Here is a 17,869-nt window from a genome sequence, read left to right as displayed (position 1 = left end):
CAGAGAATATGCATAGGCACAGTTGACAAGGAAAAACTCCCTAGGTCAGAAGAAACCTTTAGAAGAATCAGACTGAGGGGGAGACAGTTGCTTGTTGTTGACATCTGCCTGCTGTTTGTTTTTGATAAACGGATGTGTATTTTTTTAATGACAGATGAGCTTATACACAGTCTTTCTATTTTCCCCCTTCAATATTCTACATGAAACAGCTCTAAATACACCAGTCAGGACTGGAGTTCACCTTCAAGTAGATCCAGAAAGTTGTAGAAAATGCCTCACACACACACACACACACACACACACACACACACACACACACACACACACACACACACACACACACGAGAGAGCTTCTCTTTCTAGAAGCTGCCAGGTCATTCTGTGTGTTCCTACAGCTGTCAGTGGCTGCCAGACACCCCACTCCACCCAACCCGCCCCACGCTTCACTAGAGCTGTAGAGGCATTTGCTGATGAGTTCTCAGCTGTCATCGAACCTATTCCTTAAATAGACCATATCAGGAACAGACCATGTTTCAAGGGGGTTACCTGTGTCATTATGTACAAATAGAGAACAACAAGAGGAACTACTATGCAGTTATTCTAAAGATTCTCCATTGGAATGTTGTCATAAAAGCAATGAGGCATTGTAACAAACCCAAACCAATGCTAAATGTGGGAATTCAGTGTAGAGTTCTCCCGGCAAGTGTCTGTTCTGTGGAGAGTAGACCCCCATCCCTTATTTAAAATATATCCACCCTGGTTCTGGCCCACCTCATTGAGATTCAGTATAAATATAAATTGTGACGGAGGGGGAGTTGCATTACTACAAAAAAAGTTGACAGCGCAGCAATCAGGCAGTGAAGCTCAACACTAGACAACCCAAGCAAGGGAGGAGAAGAGAAGAGAAGAGAGGAGTCGACACAATCACACAATCCAAAGGTACCGTATGGCTCAAAGGGACACATGTCTTCAGTGTACAAGGTCTTGAGTGACATGCTTGCCTGCCAGGGGCTCTCAGGCCAGGGGAGAGGGGCATGGTGATTGTCTATCAGGAGTGGTGGAGTGGCAGGGAGCTGTCTGTCCATTAGGATGGTCGTATCAGTGGTAAGGCCCCCACTGGGGTGCAGAATGATGCCCAAATAAGGCATGAGGGGAGGCCATTTCAAGTTAGAGATCACATGTGCTGGGCCATTTGCTAAAGGGGACTCGGGTCAGAAGGAGACATTATAGTGAACATGGTAAGAAGAGTAACAGTTTTTCATAGAATGTTATATTTTCTGTAATTTGTTTGTCATTTTTAGGAAATGTGGTACATCTGAGCGATGTACCATATTTCCTAAAAATGACAAACAAATTCGAGTTATGCTGTGAATATATTATTTTGCTGAATTCACAGTGAATGGAAACCTTGTCAAAATTATCATGTTTTAGCTGGCATTGTTCTTGACTTGTTTCCTTTAAGTGGTTGTAAAGTTAAACAATCTACCAGGAACAGGGTTATATTTGGTAACATTATTATTCTTCCAGATTTAGAATGGGCTGCAATTTGTTCTAAAGTTCATTAATGTGTTATTAAGTATATATAGCCACTGTACATGTTCAATGTATAGTGTTAGAAAAGTAATGGAATATTCCAGAAACATGTGCTGTTTACTTTGTAAGTACCAGTGACACCGAAACCTGAAGTAAAAAAATCCAACTGAATTCTAACCAAAATATTTAGGATTTTGAGCTACAACTTCTCCTCTCCTCACCAGATGGGTGAGATGGCAGATCCAATCCAGTTCAAAGATGAGGGGAACAAGCATTTCCAAGCCGGTGAGGTGGACAAGGCCATTGAGTGTTACACTAAAGCCATCAAGTTGTGCAAGGACAAAAAGGTTCTCGCCGTAGTCTACAGGAACAGATCAGCCTGTTTTTTGAAAAAGGTAAACACCTCACCTAAACCACAAGCCTTCATCAAGCAAAAACTGAATAGTTTTATAATTATTCATAATTATCCCTGGGTGTGATTTCCTGATCCTCTGATGTTTTTGAATGCTCTTTGTTTCCTTCTCAGGAAAGCTACACCAATGCAGCCTCCGATGCCTCCAAAGGTACGGTACAGTCTACCAAATGTTTAGTACATTAACAAGAATCAAAACACAGCCAGTTATGGTTTTTGCTCACTCACTGTCACATAACATGACAAATAATGTATTATGCTCATGCCACAGTGATATTTTCACTTCAACCCAGACACTTGTATACTTCTCTGCTCTCCGACAGCCATTGACGTGGATGCAGCAGACGTCAAAGCCCTGTTCCGGCGCTGCCAGGCTCTGGAGAAGCTGGGCAAGCTGGACATGGCCTTTAAAGACGTCCAGAGGTGTTCCACCATCGAGCCCAAAAACAAGACCTTCCTGGAGACCCTCAGGAGGCTGGGGGCTGAGATCCAAGCCAAGGTCTGCTACCCTCTGGGATAGTTTAGACACAATCCATTGGTCTACTTACAGAGGACTATGTGATTATAATATTTTATTGACTTATGAACTAGACATAAAAAACACATCCTGATACTTCTGTCTCGCTCTCTGTCTACAGCTGAAGACAACCTTCTCCACAGACTCACGGGTTCAGAACATGTTTGACGTTCTGCTTGATGAGGAGATGGACAAGGACAAGAAGGAAATGGTTTGTATGACACCATAGTAGAGATCAGTTCCATTGATTCAACTGTAATAAGCATGATGCTGTGGTCTTTAATATTTTTAAAGTCTGATATCAAATGCAATGTGTGTAACTTTAATGGCAATATGAATAATATTTTCTTCCCATGTAGGCTGCTAACAACCTGGTGGTTCTGGCCAGAGAAGAAGCTGGCGCAGAGAGAATCTTCCAGAACAATGGAGTGCCTCTGCTACTGGATTTGCTTGAGACCGGAAAAGTAGAGATGGTCCTGGCTGCTATCCGCACCTTCGCTGGAATGTGCACTGGACACAAAGCTCGGGTGAGGGGCAGGGAAGACAGAGGTGCATAAGAGGTTCTGTGAGAAGGGGATAAACGGGGAGCCAAACCTCAAGTACTTCTGATCCTCACAACTCCTGGTTCTTCCAGCCAGATATGGCTAATTTTCAAAGTTGCTATTGTAATGTCAAGCAATAGTTCCCTTTTGGACACTCAGTTGACCTGTATGTTGTCTCTGAACAGGCCATGGCCATTATCCACCTGGTGGGCATAGACAAGTTGTGCAGCATCATGGCCGTCGACAACGAGGACATTGCCTTGGCAACCTGTGACCTGTTCCAGTGCATCAACGACTCCCTCACTGGAGGAGACCGGAGGATTTATGGGAAGGAGGAAGCCCTGGTTTTGGGTGAGACATCCACTCACATTCCTGATTTCCTAAGCTGTTTCAGTCAAAAGCCCTAAATGTATATACATTTATGTAGTGCTTTTTACCAAACTTGAAATGCCTCTGAATAGCATCATCAGCTATATAAACAGATTTTGAAGGTCTCGTCATTCTAATCTTGTTTGTGTTTTATAAAATGGGTCTGACACTTTCTATGCTCCCCTGCAGATGCAAGCAAGGACTTGAAGAGCATCCTGATGGCCCTGCTGGAGATGGTTGCCAGTAAGAAGGTTTCAGGACATGGCAGAGACCAGGCCCTGAACCTGCTGACCAGAAACGTGCCTCGCAAGGACAAGAAAGACCCTGACCACTCCAAGAGCCTCTTTACTATCGACCACGGTGAGTGGGTTACTGTAGCTTTGACCATGATCTGTGACACTAAGTAGGCCTATGATATAGTTCTTCACTGTTTATGTCAGTTGTGGGTTCATGTCTTGTTCTTGAGAAACATTATTTTATGGTTTGTATTGAAAAATGAAATATGGAGTACTGAGAGTATCAACTTAATGTAGGAAAGTTGCCATTCATCTTGCTTTGTGAAACCCCCCCAGGTCTGAAGAAGATCCTGAAGGTGTGTGGCCAGATACCTGACCTCCCAGACCAGCTGCCCATGACAGAGAACACTCAGCTCATCGCCAGCGTGCTCCTCGACAAGCTCTGGGACGACCTGCGCTGCGACCCCGAGAGAGACAACTATAGGGAAGTCTGTGACGAGTACATCAAGTGAGTTACACATTAGTAACATAACAGCAACATACGAGTACCATATCTAATGCCAATAACATCATACAGACATTAAGAGATATGTGATGCACGCATACATCATGAGTAATGTTAAAACAGGGGAAGTATCTAACAGCACCATAGAGTTGATGGTGGGGATAAGTACTAAATTAACTGACTAACATTTATCCCTGACCTCCTCCCTCATCTAATCCTTAACCCCGCTCCACCTGACCATGTCCCGTTCCACAGAGGCAAATTTGACCCCAACGACATGGACAGGAACATCCACGCCATCAATGCTCTGTCAGGCCTGCTGCAGGGCCCCTTCGAGGTGGGCAACCAGCTGGTGGGTCGCCAGGGCATCATGGAGATGATGGTGGCGCTGTGCGGCTCCGAGCGTGAGGTGGACCAGATGGTCGCCGTGGAAGCACTGATCCACTCCTCGACCAAGATGAGCCGTGCCTCCTTCATCATCACCAACGGTGTGTCGCTGCTCAAAGACATCTACAAGAAGACCAAGAACGAAAAGATCAAAATCCGTGCGCTGGTGGTGAGCGAGCTTTAGATTTCCATACTATGGAAAGATAGAATAGAATGGAAATGTTTATTTTTTAGGGGTTCATTGATAGTTCATGTTTGAAAGCATTACAGGGACTCTTCAGATTTATCTAACCTTACAAGTTCACAAACTCAATATTGTGTGTGTGGTTCCCTTTCCCCAGGGTCTGTGTAAGCTGGGCTCAGCAGGTGGAGATGACTATAGTATGAGGCAGTTTGCTGAAGGCTCCACTGAGAAATTGGCCAAGCAGTGTAGGAAGTAAGTGGTTTTGTGGCTCTGATTATGTACAGTGGCAAGAAAAAGTAAATGAACCCTTTGGAATTACCTCGATTTCTGCATAAATTGGTCATCTAAGTCACAACAATAGACAAACACAGTCTGCTTAAACTAATAACACAAACAATTATACATTTACATGTCTTTTATTAACACTAAACATTCACAGTGTAGGGTGGAAAAAGTATGTGAACCCTTGGCTTTAATAACTGGTTGACCCTCCTTTGGCAGCAATAACCTCATCCAAATGTTTTCTGTAGTTGCGGTTCAGACCTGCACAACGATCAGGAGGAATTTTGGACCATTCACTCTTTAAAAATCTGTTTCAGTTAAGCAATATTCTTGGGATGTCCTGGTGTGAACCGCTGTCTTGATGTCATGCCACAGCATTTCAATCGGGTTGAGTTCAGGACTGACTGGGCCACTCCAGAAGGCGAATTTTCTTCTGTTGAAGCCATTCTGTTGTTGATTTACTTCTGTGTTTTAGGTTGTTGTCTTGTTGCATCACTAAACTTCTGTTGAGCTTCAATTGGTGGGCAGATAGCCTAACATTCTCCTGCAAAATGTCTTGATAAACTTGGGAATTCATTTTTCCGTCATTGATAGCAAGCTGTCCAGGCCCTGAGGCAGCAAAGCAGCCCCAAACCATGATGCTCCCTCCACCATCATTTACAGTTGTGATGAGGTTTTGATGTTGGTGTGCTGTGCCTTTTTTTCTCCACACATAGTGTTGTGTGTTCCTTCCAAACAACTCAACTTTAGTTTAACCTCATTGAGTATTCTGCGCTGTGCTCTTGAAGTCGTCTTTGCAGGTCGGCCACTCCTAGTAGCAACAGTGCTGAATTTTTTCAATTTATAGACAATTTGTCTTACCGTGGACTGATGAACATCAAGGCTTTTAGAGAAACTTTTGTAAGCCTTTCCAGCTTTATGCAAGTCAACAATTCTTAATCTTAAGTCTTCTGTGATCTCTTTTGTTCGAGGCATGGTTCACATCAGGCAATGCTTCTTCTGAATAGCAAACTAAAATGTTGTGAGTGTTTTTTATAGGGCAGGGCAGCTCTAACCATCTCCAATCTCGTCTCATTGATTGGACTCCAGGTTAGCTGACTCCTGACTTCAATTAGCTTTTGGAGAAGTCATTAGCCTAGGGGTTCACATACTTTTTCCAACCTACACTGTGAATGTTTAAATTATGTATTCAATATAGACAAGAAAAATAAAATAATTTGTGTGTTATTAGTTTAAGCACCCTGTGTTTCTCTATTGTTGTGACTTAGATGAAGATCAGATCAAATTTGATGACCAATTTATGCAGAAATCCAGGTAATTCCAAAGGGTTCACATACTTTTTCTTGCAACTGTAGCTGTTGTGTAACTTTTTGGTGTTAATTCTCAATGAAGTATTAATAGATAGACAGTCCATCACAGGCTCTTTTTCAAAAGTATTATGGACAAACAATATCAGGAGTAATAGATTGTGTACAGAGCTGTAACCTTATGTTCATTATATTCCTGCAGAGTGATTTTGAAATAGCTTCCCATGATCATAATCTCAAGATGGAGGACCATTTCCTGTTAGCCCTGTTCCCTGTTAACACTCTTCCTGTGTGTATCAGGTGGTTGTGTAACTCAGCCATGGACACGAGGACCAGGAAGTGGGCTATAGAAGGTTTGGCCTACTTAACCCAAGACGCAGATGTAAAGGATGACTTTGTTGAGGACGATCCTGCCATGAAAGCCATGTTTGACCTGGCCAAGGTAGGTACTGTATTATTGAAGACAGAGGATAGACACCACTCATAGCACATAACATGAGCATACTGGCATTAAATATGCAACCTGTAGGAGAGTATTAAACTTCCCTCTAACCTGTTTCCCTGTAACACAGTCTAAAGATAAGACCATCCTGTATGCTGTGGCCTGTACTCTAGTCAACTGCACCAACAGCTATGAGAAGAAAGACATCATGCCTGAGCTGGTTCAGCTGGCCAAGTTCTCCAAGCAGCACGTCCCTGAGCAGCACCCCAAGGTAAGTTAAGAGCAGGCCTCCCTCTGTCTGTCCGGTGGTTAGAACTGTACAACAAGTCATCCTTATGTCAAGACAGAACATAACTAGTCACTCTAGTTCTGTTATCAAGCACTGTAAACTAAACTAGTATAAAGTATATATAAACGGGACTATGCTGCTCTCTACTGTAAGCAAAGTTATATTTTTTATTGTGAGGCCCTAGGTACTGTATATTATCTGAGGGAGGTGCTGACAATACACACTTCTCTGCCCTTAGGACAAGAAAGATTTCATCCAGAAGAGAGTGAAGAGGATGCTAAAGGGAGGGGTCATCTCAGCTCTCACTGTCATGGTGAAAGCTGACAACCTTCTCCTGACTGACCAGACCAAAGAGATGCTGGCAAGGTGAGCAACCTGGAACTGTACTAGGCTCGAGCGTTTAGCTATGTCACAGACATTCTTATAAACTGAGTATTCCAAACATTAGGAACAACTTCCTAATATTGAGTTGCATCTCCTTTTGCCCTCAGAATAGCCTCAAAGCGTTTCACAGGGATGCTGGCCCATGTTCACTCCAATGCTTCCCACAGTTGTGTCAAGTTGGCTAGATGTCCTTTGGGTGGTGGACCATTCTTGATACACACAGGAAACTGTTGAGCGTGAAAAACCCAGCAGCATTGCAGTTCTTGACACAAACTGGTGCGCCTGGCACCTACTACCATACCCAGTTCAAAGGCACTTAAATATTTTGTCTTGCCCATTCTCCCTCAATAAGGGATCATAGCTTTCACCTGGATTCACCTGGTCAGTCTATGTCATGGAAAGAGCAGGTATTCTTTATGTTTTGTATACTCAGTGTATATGCATATGTACTGATATATGTATGCGTGTAACTGATAGATGCTACTGAATTTGTATGGAATATATGAGAATGGAAATGTAATAATCCAATGTATTTGTATGTAGGCCTAGAGTAATGGGTCTCTCTGTTTCTCTGTGTTGTGTCAGCAGAACCTTTTTTGGTTCTATTGTTCTTATTTTAATTGTGTGTAGTTCTGTCTTTGAGCTGTTCTTGTCTATTACTGTTCTGTATTATGTAATGTTTTGTGTGAACCCCAGGAAGAGTAGCTGCTGCTTCAGCAACAGCTAATGGGGATCCTAATAAAATACTAATAGTTATCCAGTCAGTACGTGCAATACTGCAGAACAAATAAGATTCAAATAATTGGTATTTGCTTTGATTTGCAGGGTGTTCCTTGCCTTGGCAGATGATCCCAAAGACCGTGGCACCATTTGCGCCCATGGAGGGGGCAAGGTGAGTGACAGACATAACAAGATTTTTCATTCTAGTATAATCTATAACACAGTCTAAATTTACATTTGATTTATTACCTTTATTTAACCAGTAGTTTTCTGACTCTATAGAGAAAATGTTATCTTTTCAAAATAACTATGAGGTGTCATAGTTAAAACTAAACTGTGGTTCGAGCATGGATCAGTCATAGTCGCATGTAGGCTAGAGCAGGGGTAGGCAGTCCTGGAGTGCCGCAGGCACTTCATGTTTTTGATTTAACCAAGGTGGAAGACCAGGTGTGTTGAATAAATTAGCTCAGTTGGTCTGGCGTGGTAAATAGTTCGGACAATATCCTGCAATACCTGCATCACTCAGGAACAGGGTTGCCTACCCCTGGGCTAGAGTATGTTATAATGTCACAGTAAAAGTTGAAGGTGTGTGTGTCTGAACCTCTGATCTCTTGCTGTGTGATCCCTAGGCTCTGATCCCATTGGCTCTGGAGGGATCAGCTATAGGGAAAGTAAGGGCCGCACACGCCCTGGCCAAGATTGCTGCTGTCTCCAACCCAGAGATCGCTTTCCCCGGAGAGAGGGTAAGAACCTGTCTGACCACTTCATGTTACATGGGAGAAAGATGTGGGCTGGTTTGGGGAAGGGAATTGACTCATACGTATTTTAGTTGTCTTGCATTCAGTAAAACACACACTTTTTAAACTCAACTTTATTCTTCTTTCTCTGTCCTTCATATCGTTTTTTACTATGTACCTCTCTTTTGGCTTCCTCTCTTTTACCCTCCCTCCCTCACCATGCCTTGTCATCTCTCTCTGACAGATCTATGAGGTGGTGCGCCCTCTGGTCAGCCTGTTGCACCCCGAGAGAGATGGGGTGCAGAACTACGAGGCACTTCTGAGTCTCACCAATTTGGCTGGTCTCAACGACAAACTGAGGTGAGGCCTGTTAGTTTACCAATCACAGCACAGTATGTATAACCCAACAAAACACCAGACTATTTCAGATTAATTACACAATTCAACAATATATTTAAGGTAATAGAGAGGTGTGAGGGTGTGTGTTTCTTCATATGGCACTAAACAGGAAACAGCCATGGGCTAAGATATGCTCTGGGGACATTCCAGAGTTAATTTGGTTTGTCTTTCACTGTTGCTGCCAGACCGTTTCGAGTAGAGGAGATGAGATGGTTGCCTGATTCATTAACTCTTTCTTCCCATCCTCCGCTGCACAGAGTGAAGATCCTGAAAGAGAAGGCTCTCCCTGAGATTGAGCAGTACATGTTTGAGGACCATGACCATATCAGACAGGCAGCCACAGAGTGCATGTGCAACCTGGTGACGTGCAAAGAGGTAAGAGGGAACCCCATCACTCTTAAGAACATTGTCATCACATACAGTGTGTGTGTGGGTGTGTGTGTGTATGTAACAAACTTGTCACCCAGTGTAACGTCATCATTATGTGTGTGTGTATTCCAGGTGCAGGATCGGTACCTGGAGGATGGGAATGATAGGCTGAAGCTGCTGGTGCTGATGTGTGTTGAGGACAATGAAAAGCTCCAGAGAGCTGCAGCTGGAGGCCTGGCCATGCTTACTGCTGCCCAGAAGAAGCTGTGCACCAAGATGACCCTGGTGGTACGTCTTGTCTGGTTGCATTCACACTACACTCACCTTGGGGTGACCCAAGGGCAGTTCCTTTGCAAAGATCCTAACTGAATTGAACTACCCAGCTGTCCAAATCAATCACAACAATGAATCAGCACAACACTGATTATAGTTATATATATTACCTGATTAATATGTATTATCACAAGACTGAATGTAGTTATTTATTACTTAATCAAAACCAGTGGAGGCTGCTGAGGGGAGGACGGCTCATAATGGCTGGAACGGCGCAAATGGAATGGCATCAAACATGGAAACCATGTATTTGATACCGTTCCATTCATTCCGCTTCTCCCCAATTAAGGTGCCACCAACCTCCTGTGATCAATACAGTATGTTTCATCACAACACTGAATATAGTTATATATTACCTCATCAGTATGTATCATCACAACACTGAATATACACTCAATGGACAGTTGATTAGATAGACCATCTAGTACCGGGTCGGACCCCCTTTGCCTCCAGAACAGCATGAATTCTTCATTGCTCAATTGGTATCAAGGGACCTAACGTGTGCCAGGACAACATTCCCCACACCATTACACCCCCGCCACAAGCCTGTACTGTTGACACCAGGCAGGCTGGGTCCATGGACTCATGCTGCTTACGACAAATCCTGACTCTGCCATCAGCATGACGCAACAGGAACTGGGATTCGTTGGATAAGGCAATGTTTTTCCACTCCTCAGTTGTCCAGTGTTGGGAATCTAATCTCCTTCCACTGGAGCTGTTTTTTTTTTTTTTTTTTAGCTGATAGGAGTGTACCCCGGTGTGTTCATCTACTACAATAGCCCATCCCTGATAAGGATCGATGAGTTGTGTGTTCCGAGATGCCCACCACTGTGCTGAGCCGTTAATTATCTGTTTGTGGCAAATGTATGATTCTTGCCATTCTTTTTCGACCTCATCAATGAGCCGTTTTAGCCCACAGGACTGCCGCTGACTGGATGTTTTTAGTTTGTTGTACCATTCTCTGTAAACCTTAGGCACTGTCGTGCGTGAAAAGCCCAGGAAGGGTGGCCGTTTCTGAGATGCTGGCTCCAGCGCGCCTGGCACCGACGATCATACCACGCTCAGTCGCTTAGGTCACTCGTTTTGCCCCTTCTAACGTTCAATCGAACAGTAACAATGCCTCGATGCCTGTCTACCTGCTTTATATAGGTTGCCACGGCCACATGACTCACTGTCTGTAGGAGCAATCCATTTTTGTGAATGGTCTGGTGTATTTAATAAACTGGCCACTGAGTACTTAATCAAATCAAAATAAAATAAAATGTTATTCGTCACATGCTTCCTAAACAACAGATATGGACTAACAGTGAAATGTTTATAGGCCCTTCCCAACAATGCAGAGAGAAAGAAAATAAATAAGTGTGAGCGGACCAAGTAATTGGGCGTCACTCAAAAGCAGGAAGGTGGAACAAACGAGTCAGGAGTAGGTTTTCTTGATTGAACATAGTTCTATATTGAGGGCATTTGGTCAACACAAACACTCCAACGTAATCAACGAAAATCTCCCAAAGGAAAAAGAAAACATATCTTCTTCTCCAGATCAAAACAGGAACACAATATGATTGTCTTTAAACTACAACAAAAAGTCACGGCATTGTCACAGTCTTAATGGTTCTTCATAGATAGCTCCTCTGTCTCGGTGACCATCTTCCAGAGATAGTTCCCCCTCTGCTGGTTCCATACTCTCTCTTATAGGGGAAGGAGAATATCTCATTAGTAGTGTCAGCTGTGCTTAATTGCCTCTGGTTACCTTGTCTCCCATGCCTTGTTGGGCTACCATCCGTGAGCCCAGCCTGCCCTCTGGTGGTCCTTCCACATAAGTTATAGAAAAGTAAAACAAGTAATAAAAGATACACAATGAGTAATGATGACTTGGCTATATACAAAGGTACCAGCACTGAGTAGATGTTGAGGGGTACAATGTAATTGAGGTAGATATGTACATAAACTCAGCAAAAAAATAAATGTCCTCTCACTGTCAACTGAGTTTATTTTCAGCAAACTTAACATGTGTAAATATTTGTATGAACATAACAAGACTCAACAACGGAGACATAAACTGAACAAGTTCCAAAGACATCTGACTAACAGAAATGGAATAATGTGTCCCTGAACAAAGGGGGGGGGGGTTCAAAATCAAAAGTAACAGTCAGTATCTGGTGTGGCCACCAGCTGCATTAAGTACTGCAGTGCATCTCCTCCTCATGGACTGCACCAGATTTGCCAGTTCTTGCTGTGAGATGTTACCCCACTCTTCCACCAAGGCACCTGCAAGTTGCTGGACATTTCTGGGGGGAATGGACCTAGCCCTCACCTTCCGATCCAACAGGTCCCAGACATGCTCAATGAGATTGAGATCTGGGCTCTTCGCTGGCCATGGCAGAACACTGACATTCCTGTCTTGCAGGAAATTACGCACAGAACGAGCAGTATGGCTGGTGGCATTGTCATGCTGGAGGGTCATGTCAGGATGAGCCTGCAGGAAGGGTACCACATGAGGGAGGATGATGTCTTCCCTGTAACGCACAGCGTTGAGATTGCCTGCAGTGACAACAAGCTCAGTCCGATGATGCTGTGACACACCGCCCCCAGACCATGACGGATCCTCCCGCTCCAGAGTACAGGCCTCGGTGTAACGCTCATTCCTTCGACGATAAGCACAAATCCGACCATCAACCCTGGTGAGACAATACCGCAACTCGTCAGTGAAGAGCACTTTTTGCCAGTCCTGTCTGGTCCAGCAACGGTGGGTTTGTGCCCATAGGCGACATTGTTGCTGGTGATTTCTGGTGAGGACCTGCCTTACAACAGGCCTACAAGCGCTCTGTCCAGCCTCTCAGCCTATTGTGGACACTCCGAGCACTGATGGAGGGATTGTGCGTTCCTGGTGTAACTCAGGCAGTTGTTGTTGCCATCCTGTACCTGTCCCGTAGGTGTGATGTTCGGATGTACTGATCCTGTGCAGGTGTTGTTACACGTGGTCTGCCACTGTGAGGACGATCAGCTGTCCGTCCTGTCTCCCTGTAGCGCTGTCTTAGGCGTCTCACAGTACGGACATTGCAATTTATTGCCCTGGCCACATCTGCAGTCCTCATGCCTCCTTGCAGCATGCCTAAGGCACGTTCACGCAGATGCGCTGGGACCCTGGGCATCTTTCTTTTGGTGTTTTTCAGAGTAAGTAGAAAGGCCTCTTTAGTGTCCTAAGTTTTCATAACTGTGATCTTAATTGCCTACCGTCTGTAAGCTGTTAGTGTCTTAACGACCGTTCCACAGGTGCATGTTCATTAATTGTTTATGGTTCATTGAACAAGCATGGGAAACAGTGTTTAAACCCTTTACAATGAAGATCTGTGGAATTATTTGGATTTTTACCAATTATCTTTGAAAGACAGGGTCCTGAAAAAGGGACGTTTCTTTTTTTGCTGAGTTTATAACTAGGAATAAACTGACAGATGGTAAACTGTAGCAGCAGCGTATGTGATGAGTCCAAAAAGGGTCAATGCAGGTAGTTAAATAGTTAACCAAATAGCTACCCGTACTAACTATTTAGATACTGTACATTAATATCTATCATCAAAAGACTGAATATACACTGAGTATAACAAACATTAGGAACACATATCTTTTGATGATAGATATTGAGTTGCACCCCACCCCTCCCCTTTGCCCTCATAACAAGCTAAATGATTTGGGGCATGGACTCTACAAGGTGTCGAAAGCGTTCCACAGGGATGCTGGCTCACGCTGACTCCAATGCTTCCGACAGTTGTCAAGTTGGCTGGATGTCCTTTGGGTGGTGGACCATTCTTGATACACACGGAAACTGCTGAGCGTGAACAATCCAGCAGCATTGCAGTTCTTGACACAAAGTTATGCGCCTGTGACTTACTACCATACCCTGTTCAAAGGTACTAAAATATTTTGTCTTGCCCATTCACCCTCTTTTTTAATATTTTTATTTATTTAACCAGGTTGAGAACAAGGTCTCATTTACAACTGCGACCTGGCCAAGATAAAGTAAAGCAGTGTGACATAAACAACAACACAGAGTTACACATGGAATAAACAAGCAATAACAGTCAATAACACAAAAGAAAAAAAAGAGTCTATATACAGTGTGTGCAAATGACGTGAGGAGGTAAGGCAATAAATAGGTCATAGTATCGAAGTAATTACAATTTAGCAAATTAACACTGGAGCGATAGATGTGCAGATGATGATGTGTAAGTAGAAATACTGGTGTGCAGAAAAGTAAATAAAAACAATATGGGGATGAGGTAGGTAGATAGGATGGGCTATTTACAGATGGGCTATGTACAGCAGCAGCGATCGGTTAGCTGCTCAGATAGCTGATGTTTAAAGTTAGTGAGGGAAATATAAGTCTCTAGCTTCAGCGATTTTTGCAATTCGTTCCAGTCATTGGCAGCAGAGAACTGGAAGGAAAGGCGGCCAAAGTAGGTGTTGGCTTTGGGGATGACCAGTGAGATATACCTGCTGGAGTGCGTGCTACGGATGGGTGTTGTTATCGTGACCAGTGAGCTGAGATAAGGCAGAGCTTTACCTAGCAAAGACTTATAGATGACCTGGAGCCAGTGGGTCTGGCGACGAATATGAAGCAAGGGCCAGCCAACGAGAGCATACAGGTCGCAGTGGTAGGTGGTATATGGGGCTTTGGTGACAAAACAGATGGCACTGTGATAGACTGCATCCAGTTTGCTGAGTAGAGTGTTGGAGGCTATTTTGTAAATGACATCGCCGAAGTCAAGGATTGGTAGGATAGTCAGTTTTACTAGGGTATGTTTGGCAGCATGAGTGAAGGAGGCTTTGTTGCGAAAAAAAGCTGATTCTAGATTTAATTTTGGATTGGAGATGTTTAATATGAGTCTGGAAGGAGAGTTTACAGTCTAGCCAGACACCTAGGTATTTGTAGTTGTCCACATATTCTAAGTCAGAACCGTCCAGAGTAGTGATGCTTGTCGGGCGGGCGGGTGCGGGCAGCGAACGGTTGATAAGCATGCATTTAGTTTTACTAGCGTTTAAGAGCAGTTAGAGGCCACGGAAGGAGTGTTGTATGGCATTGAAGCTAATTTGGAGATTTGTTAACACAGTGTCCAAAGAAGGGCCAGATGTATACAGAATGGTGTCGTCTGCGTAGAGGTGGATCAGGGAATCACCAGCAGCAAGAGCGACATCGTTGATATATACAGAGAAAATTATATATACAGAGAAAAGAGTCGGCCCGAGAATTGAACCCTGTGGTACCCCCATAGAGACTGCCAGAGGTCCGGACAACAAGCCCTCCGATTTGACACGCTGAACTCTGTCTGAGAAGTAGTTGGTGAACCAGGCGAGGCAGTCATTTGAGAAACCAAGGCAGTTGAGTCTGCCGATAAGAATACGGTGATTGACAGAGTCGAAAGCCTTGGACAGGTTTATGAAGATGGCTGCACAGTACAATATTTTATCGATGGCGGTTATGATATCGTTTAGGACCTTGAGCGTGGCTGAGGTGCACCCGTGACCAGCTCGAAAACCGAATTGCACAGCGGAGAAGGTACGGTGGGATTCGAAATGGTCAGTGATCTGTTTATTAACTTGGCTTTTGAAGACTTTAGAAAGGCAGGACAGGATGGATATAGGTCTATAACAGTTTGGGTCTAGAGATTCACCCCCTTTGAAGAGGGGGATGACCACGGCAGCTTTCCAATCTTTAGGGATCTTGGATGATACGAAAGAGAGGTTGAACAGACTGGTACTAGGGGTTGCAACAATGGCGGCGGATAATTTTAGAAAGAGAGGGTCCAAATTGTCTAGCCCAGCTGATTTGTACGGGTCCAGGTTTTGCAGCTCTTTCAGAACATCTGCTATCTGGATTTGGATGAAGGAGAAGCTGGGGAGGCTTGGGCAAGTAGCTGTGGGGGGTGCGGAGCTGTTGGCCAGGGTTGGGGTAGCCAGGAGGAAAGCATGGCCAGTCGTAGAGAAATGCTTATTGACATTCTCGATTATCGTGGATTTATCGGTGGTGACAGTGTTACCTAGGCTCAGTGCAGTGGGCAGCTGGGAGGAGGTGCTCTTGTTCTCCATGGACTTTACAGTGTCCCAAAACTTTTTGAAGTTAAAGCTACAGGATGCAAATTTCTGTTTGAAAAAGATAACCTTTGCTTTCCTGACTGACTGCGTGTATTGGTTCCTGACTTCCCTGAAAAGCTGCATATCGCGGGGACTATTCAATGCTATTGCTGTCTGCCACAGGATGTTTTTGTGCTGGTCGAGGGCAGTCAGGTCTGGAGTGAACCAAGGGCTATATCTGTTCTTAGTTCTACATTTTTTGAAAGGGGCATGCTTATTTAAGATGGTGAGGAAATTACTTTTAAAGAACGACCAGGCATCCTCGACTGACGGGATAAGGTCAATATCCTTCCAGGATACCCAAGCCAGGTCGATTAGAAAGGCCTGCTCGCAGAAGTGTTTTAGGAAGCGTTTGACAGTGATGAGGGGTGGTCGTTTGACCGCGGACCCATAGCGGAGGCAGGCAATGAGGCAGTGATTGCTGAGATCCTGATTGAAAACAGCAGAGGTGTATTTGGAGGGCAAGTTGGTCAGGATAATATCTATGAGGGTGCCCATGTTTACGGATTTAGGGTTGTACCTGGTAGGTTCATTGATAATTTGTGAGATTGAGGGCATCTAGCTTCACCTCTGAAAGGCACACATATACAATCCGTGTCTCAATTGTCTCTAGGTTTAAAAATCATTCTTTAACCTGTCTCCTCCCCTTCATCTACAGTGATTTAAGTGGATTTAACAAGTGACCTCAATAAGGGATCATAGCGTTCACCTGCATTCACCTGGTCAGTCTCTGTTCTTAATGTTTTGTACACTCAATGTATATTACTTAATCAATATGTATCATCATTGAGGCCTCATCCACTTCATTACTTGTCAGATGTAAAGCGTGTGTAATCATTAGACTGAGTGACCAATATTTTCTCGGTTCTCTCCACAGACATTGCAGTGGATGGAGATCCTTCAGAGGCTGATTCTCCATGATCAGCCCCAGATCCAGCACAGAGGCCTTGTGATCGTGTACAACATGCTGAACTCAGACGACAATGAGCTGGCCAAGAAGCTGATGGAGAGCGAGATCCTGGAGATCCTGACAGTGATTGGCAAAGCAATGGACAACCCGAAGAGGCAGATTGTGATCGATGTGGCACGCACCTGCCTGGTCAAGGCCATGGACCTCGGCCTCATCAAGCCCTTCGCAACTCCATCATAAAGCAGTGTATCTCAACTTCTCAACCAAGGTTTGGGAACCAGGGAAGGGCATGCAAACGTGTTTCTCCTCCTTCATGGACTACTTAAATCTAAACTAGAACATGAGAACTGGTTAAATCTGCTGCTGGAAAGGTCAGTAACATCCTAAGGACTGGTGCTGGTCCACGGAAGGGTTGAGAGGGAGGCAGGGAGATGAGATTGTTCCACATAACGGTTAGCCTGGTCTGAGATCTGCATTTAGCCAACCCCTCTGACTATCATTGATTTGTTGGACATACCCAAACATAGTCCAAGGAATTGGCTAAAGCACACAGATGTGGTCACAGATTGTCTGAGGTGGGTGGGGGGAGGGCGCAACAGAGATAAAGCAGGGTCTGCTCTCTGTGAAAGAACTGAATCTGAATAAGGATTAATGCCTTTATGATAATTAGATCTGTACGTTTGTATTATGTTTATTTGTTTGGAGATTGTTTTAAACCAATATAATAAGCTTTTACAGCTGGATGATGTTTGATGCTGTTTTAGCACATTTCCGTTTAGTTATTTATATTTTACTCAATGATAAATAAATTGACTTTTGGAAAATAAATGTTGTAATATAGTTTGTAACACTTTTTATATGTTATTATAATAGTAATTGTCAA

General features: G+C 44.0%; 1 protein-coding gene across 1 annotated transcript; it reads left to right on the top strand.

Annotated features, from left to right (window-relative positions):
* Positions 1 to 840: 840 nt before the first annotated feature.
* On the top strand, positions 841 to 17,814 carry LOC120062772 (protein unc-45 homolog B-like). The gene is made up of 20 exons (XM_039012837.1): positions 841 to 939; positions 1,758 to 1,928; positions 2,060 to 2,096; positions 2,269 to 2,444; positions 2,584 to 2,673; positions 2,822 to 2,989; positions 3,190 to 3,355; positions 3,563 to 3,733; positions 3,946 to 4,117; positions 4,370 to 4,670; positions 4,843 to 4,937; positions 6,575 to 6,716; positions 6,847 to 6,987; positions 7,244 to 7,371; positions 8,215 to 8,281; positions 8,739 to 8,852; positions 9,091 to 9,206; positions 9,503 to 9,620; positions 9,747 to 9,902; positions 16,954 to 17,814. Exons 2-20 carry the CDS (start codon positions 1,758 to 1,760, stop codon positions 17,224 to 17,226), a joined length of 2,802 nt encoding a protein of 933 aa, XP_038868765.1. The 5' UTR covers positions 841 to 939; the 3' UTR covers positions 17,227 to 17,814.
* Positions 17,815 to 17,869: the final 55 nt, after the last annotated feature.

Source organism: Salvelinus namaycush, chromosome 18, assembly GCF_016432855.1.
Source record: "Salvelinus namaycush isolate Seneca chromosome 18, SaNama_1.0, whole genome shotgun sequence".
NCBI lineage: Eukaryota > Metazoa > Chordata > Actinopteri > Salmoniformes > Salmonidae > Salvelinus > Salvelinus namaycush.
The sequence above is the reverse complement of the archived record's forward strand: the minus strand, read 5'-3'. Positions and strand labels throughout refer to the sequence as shown.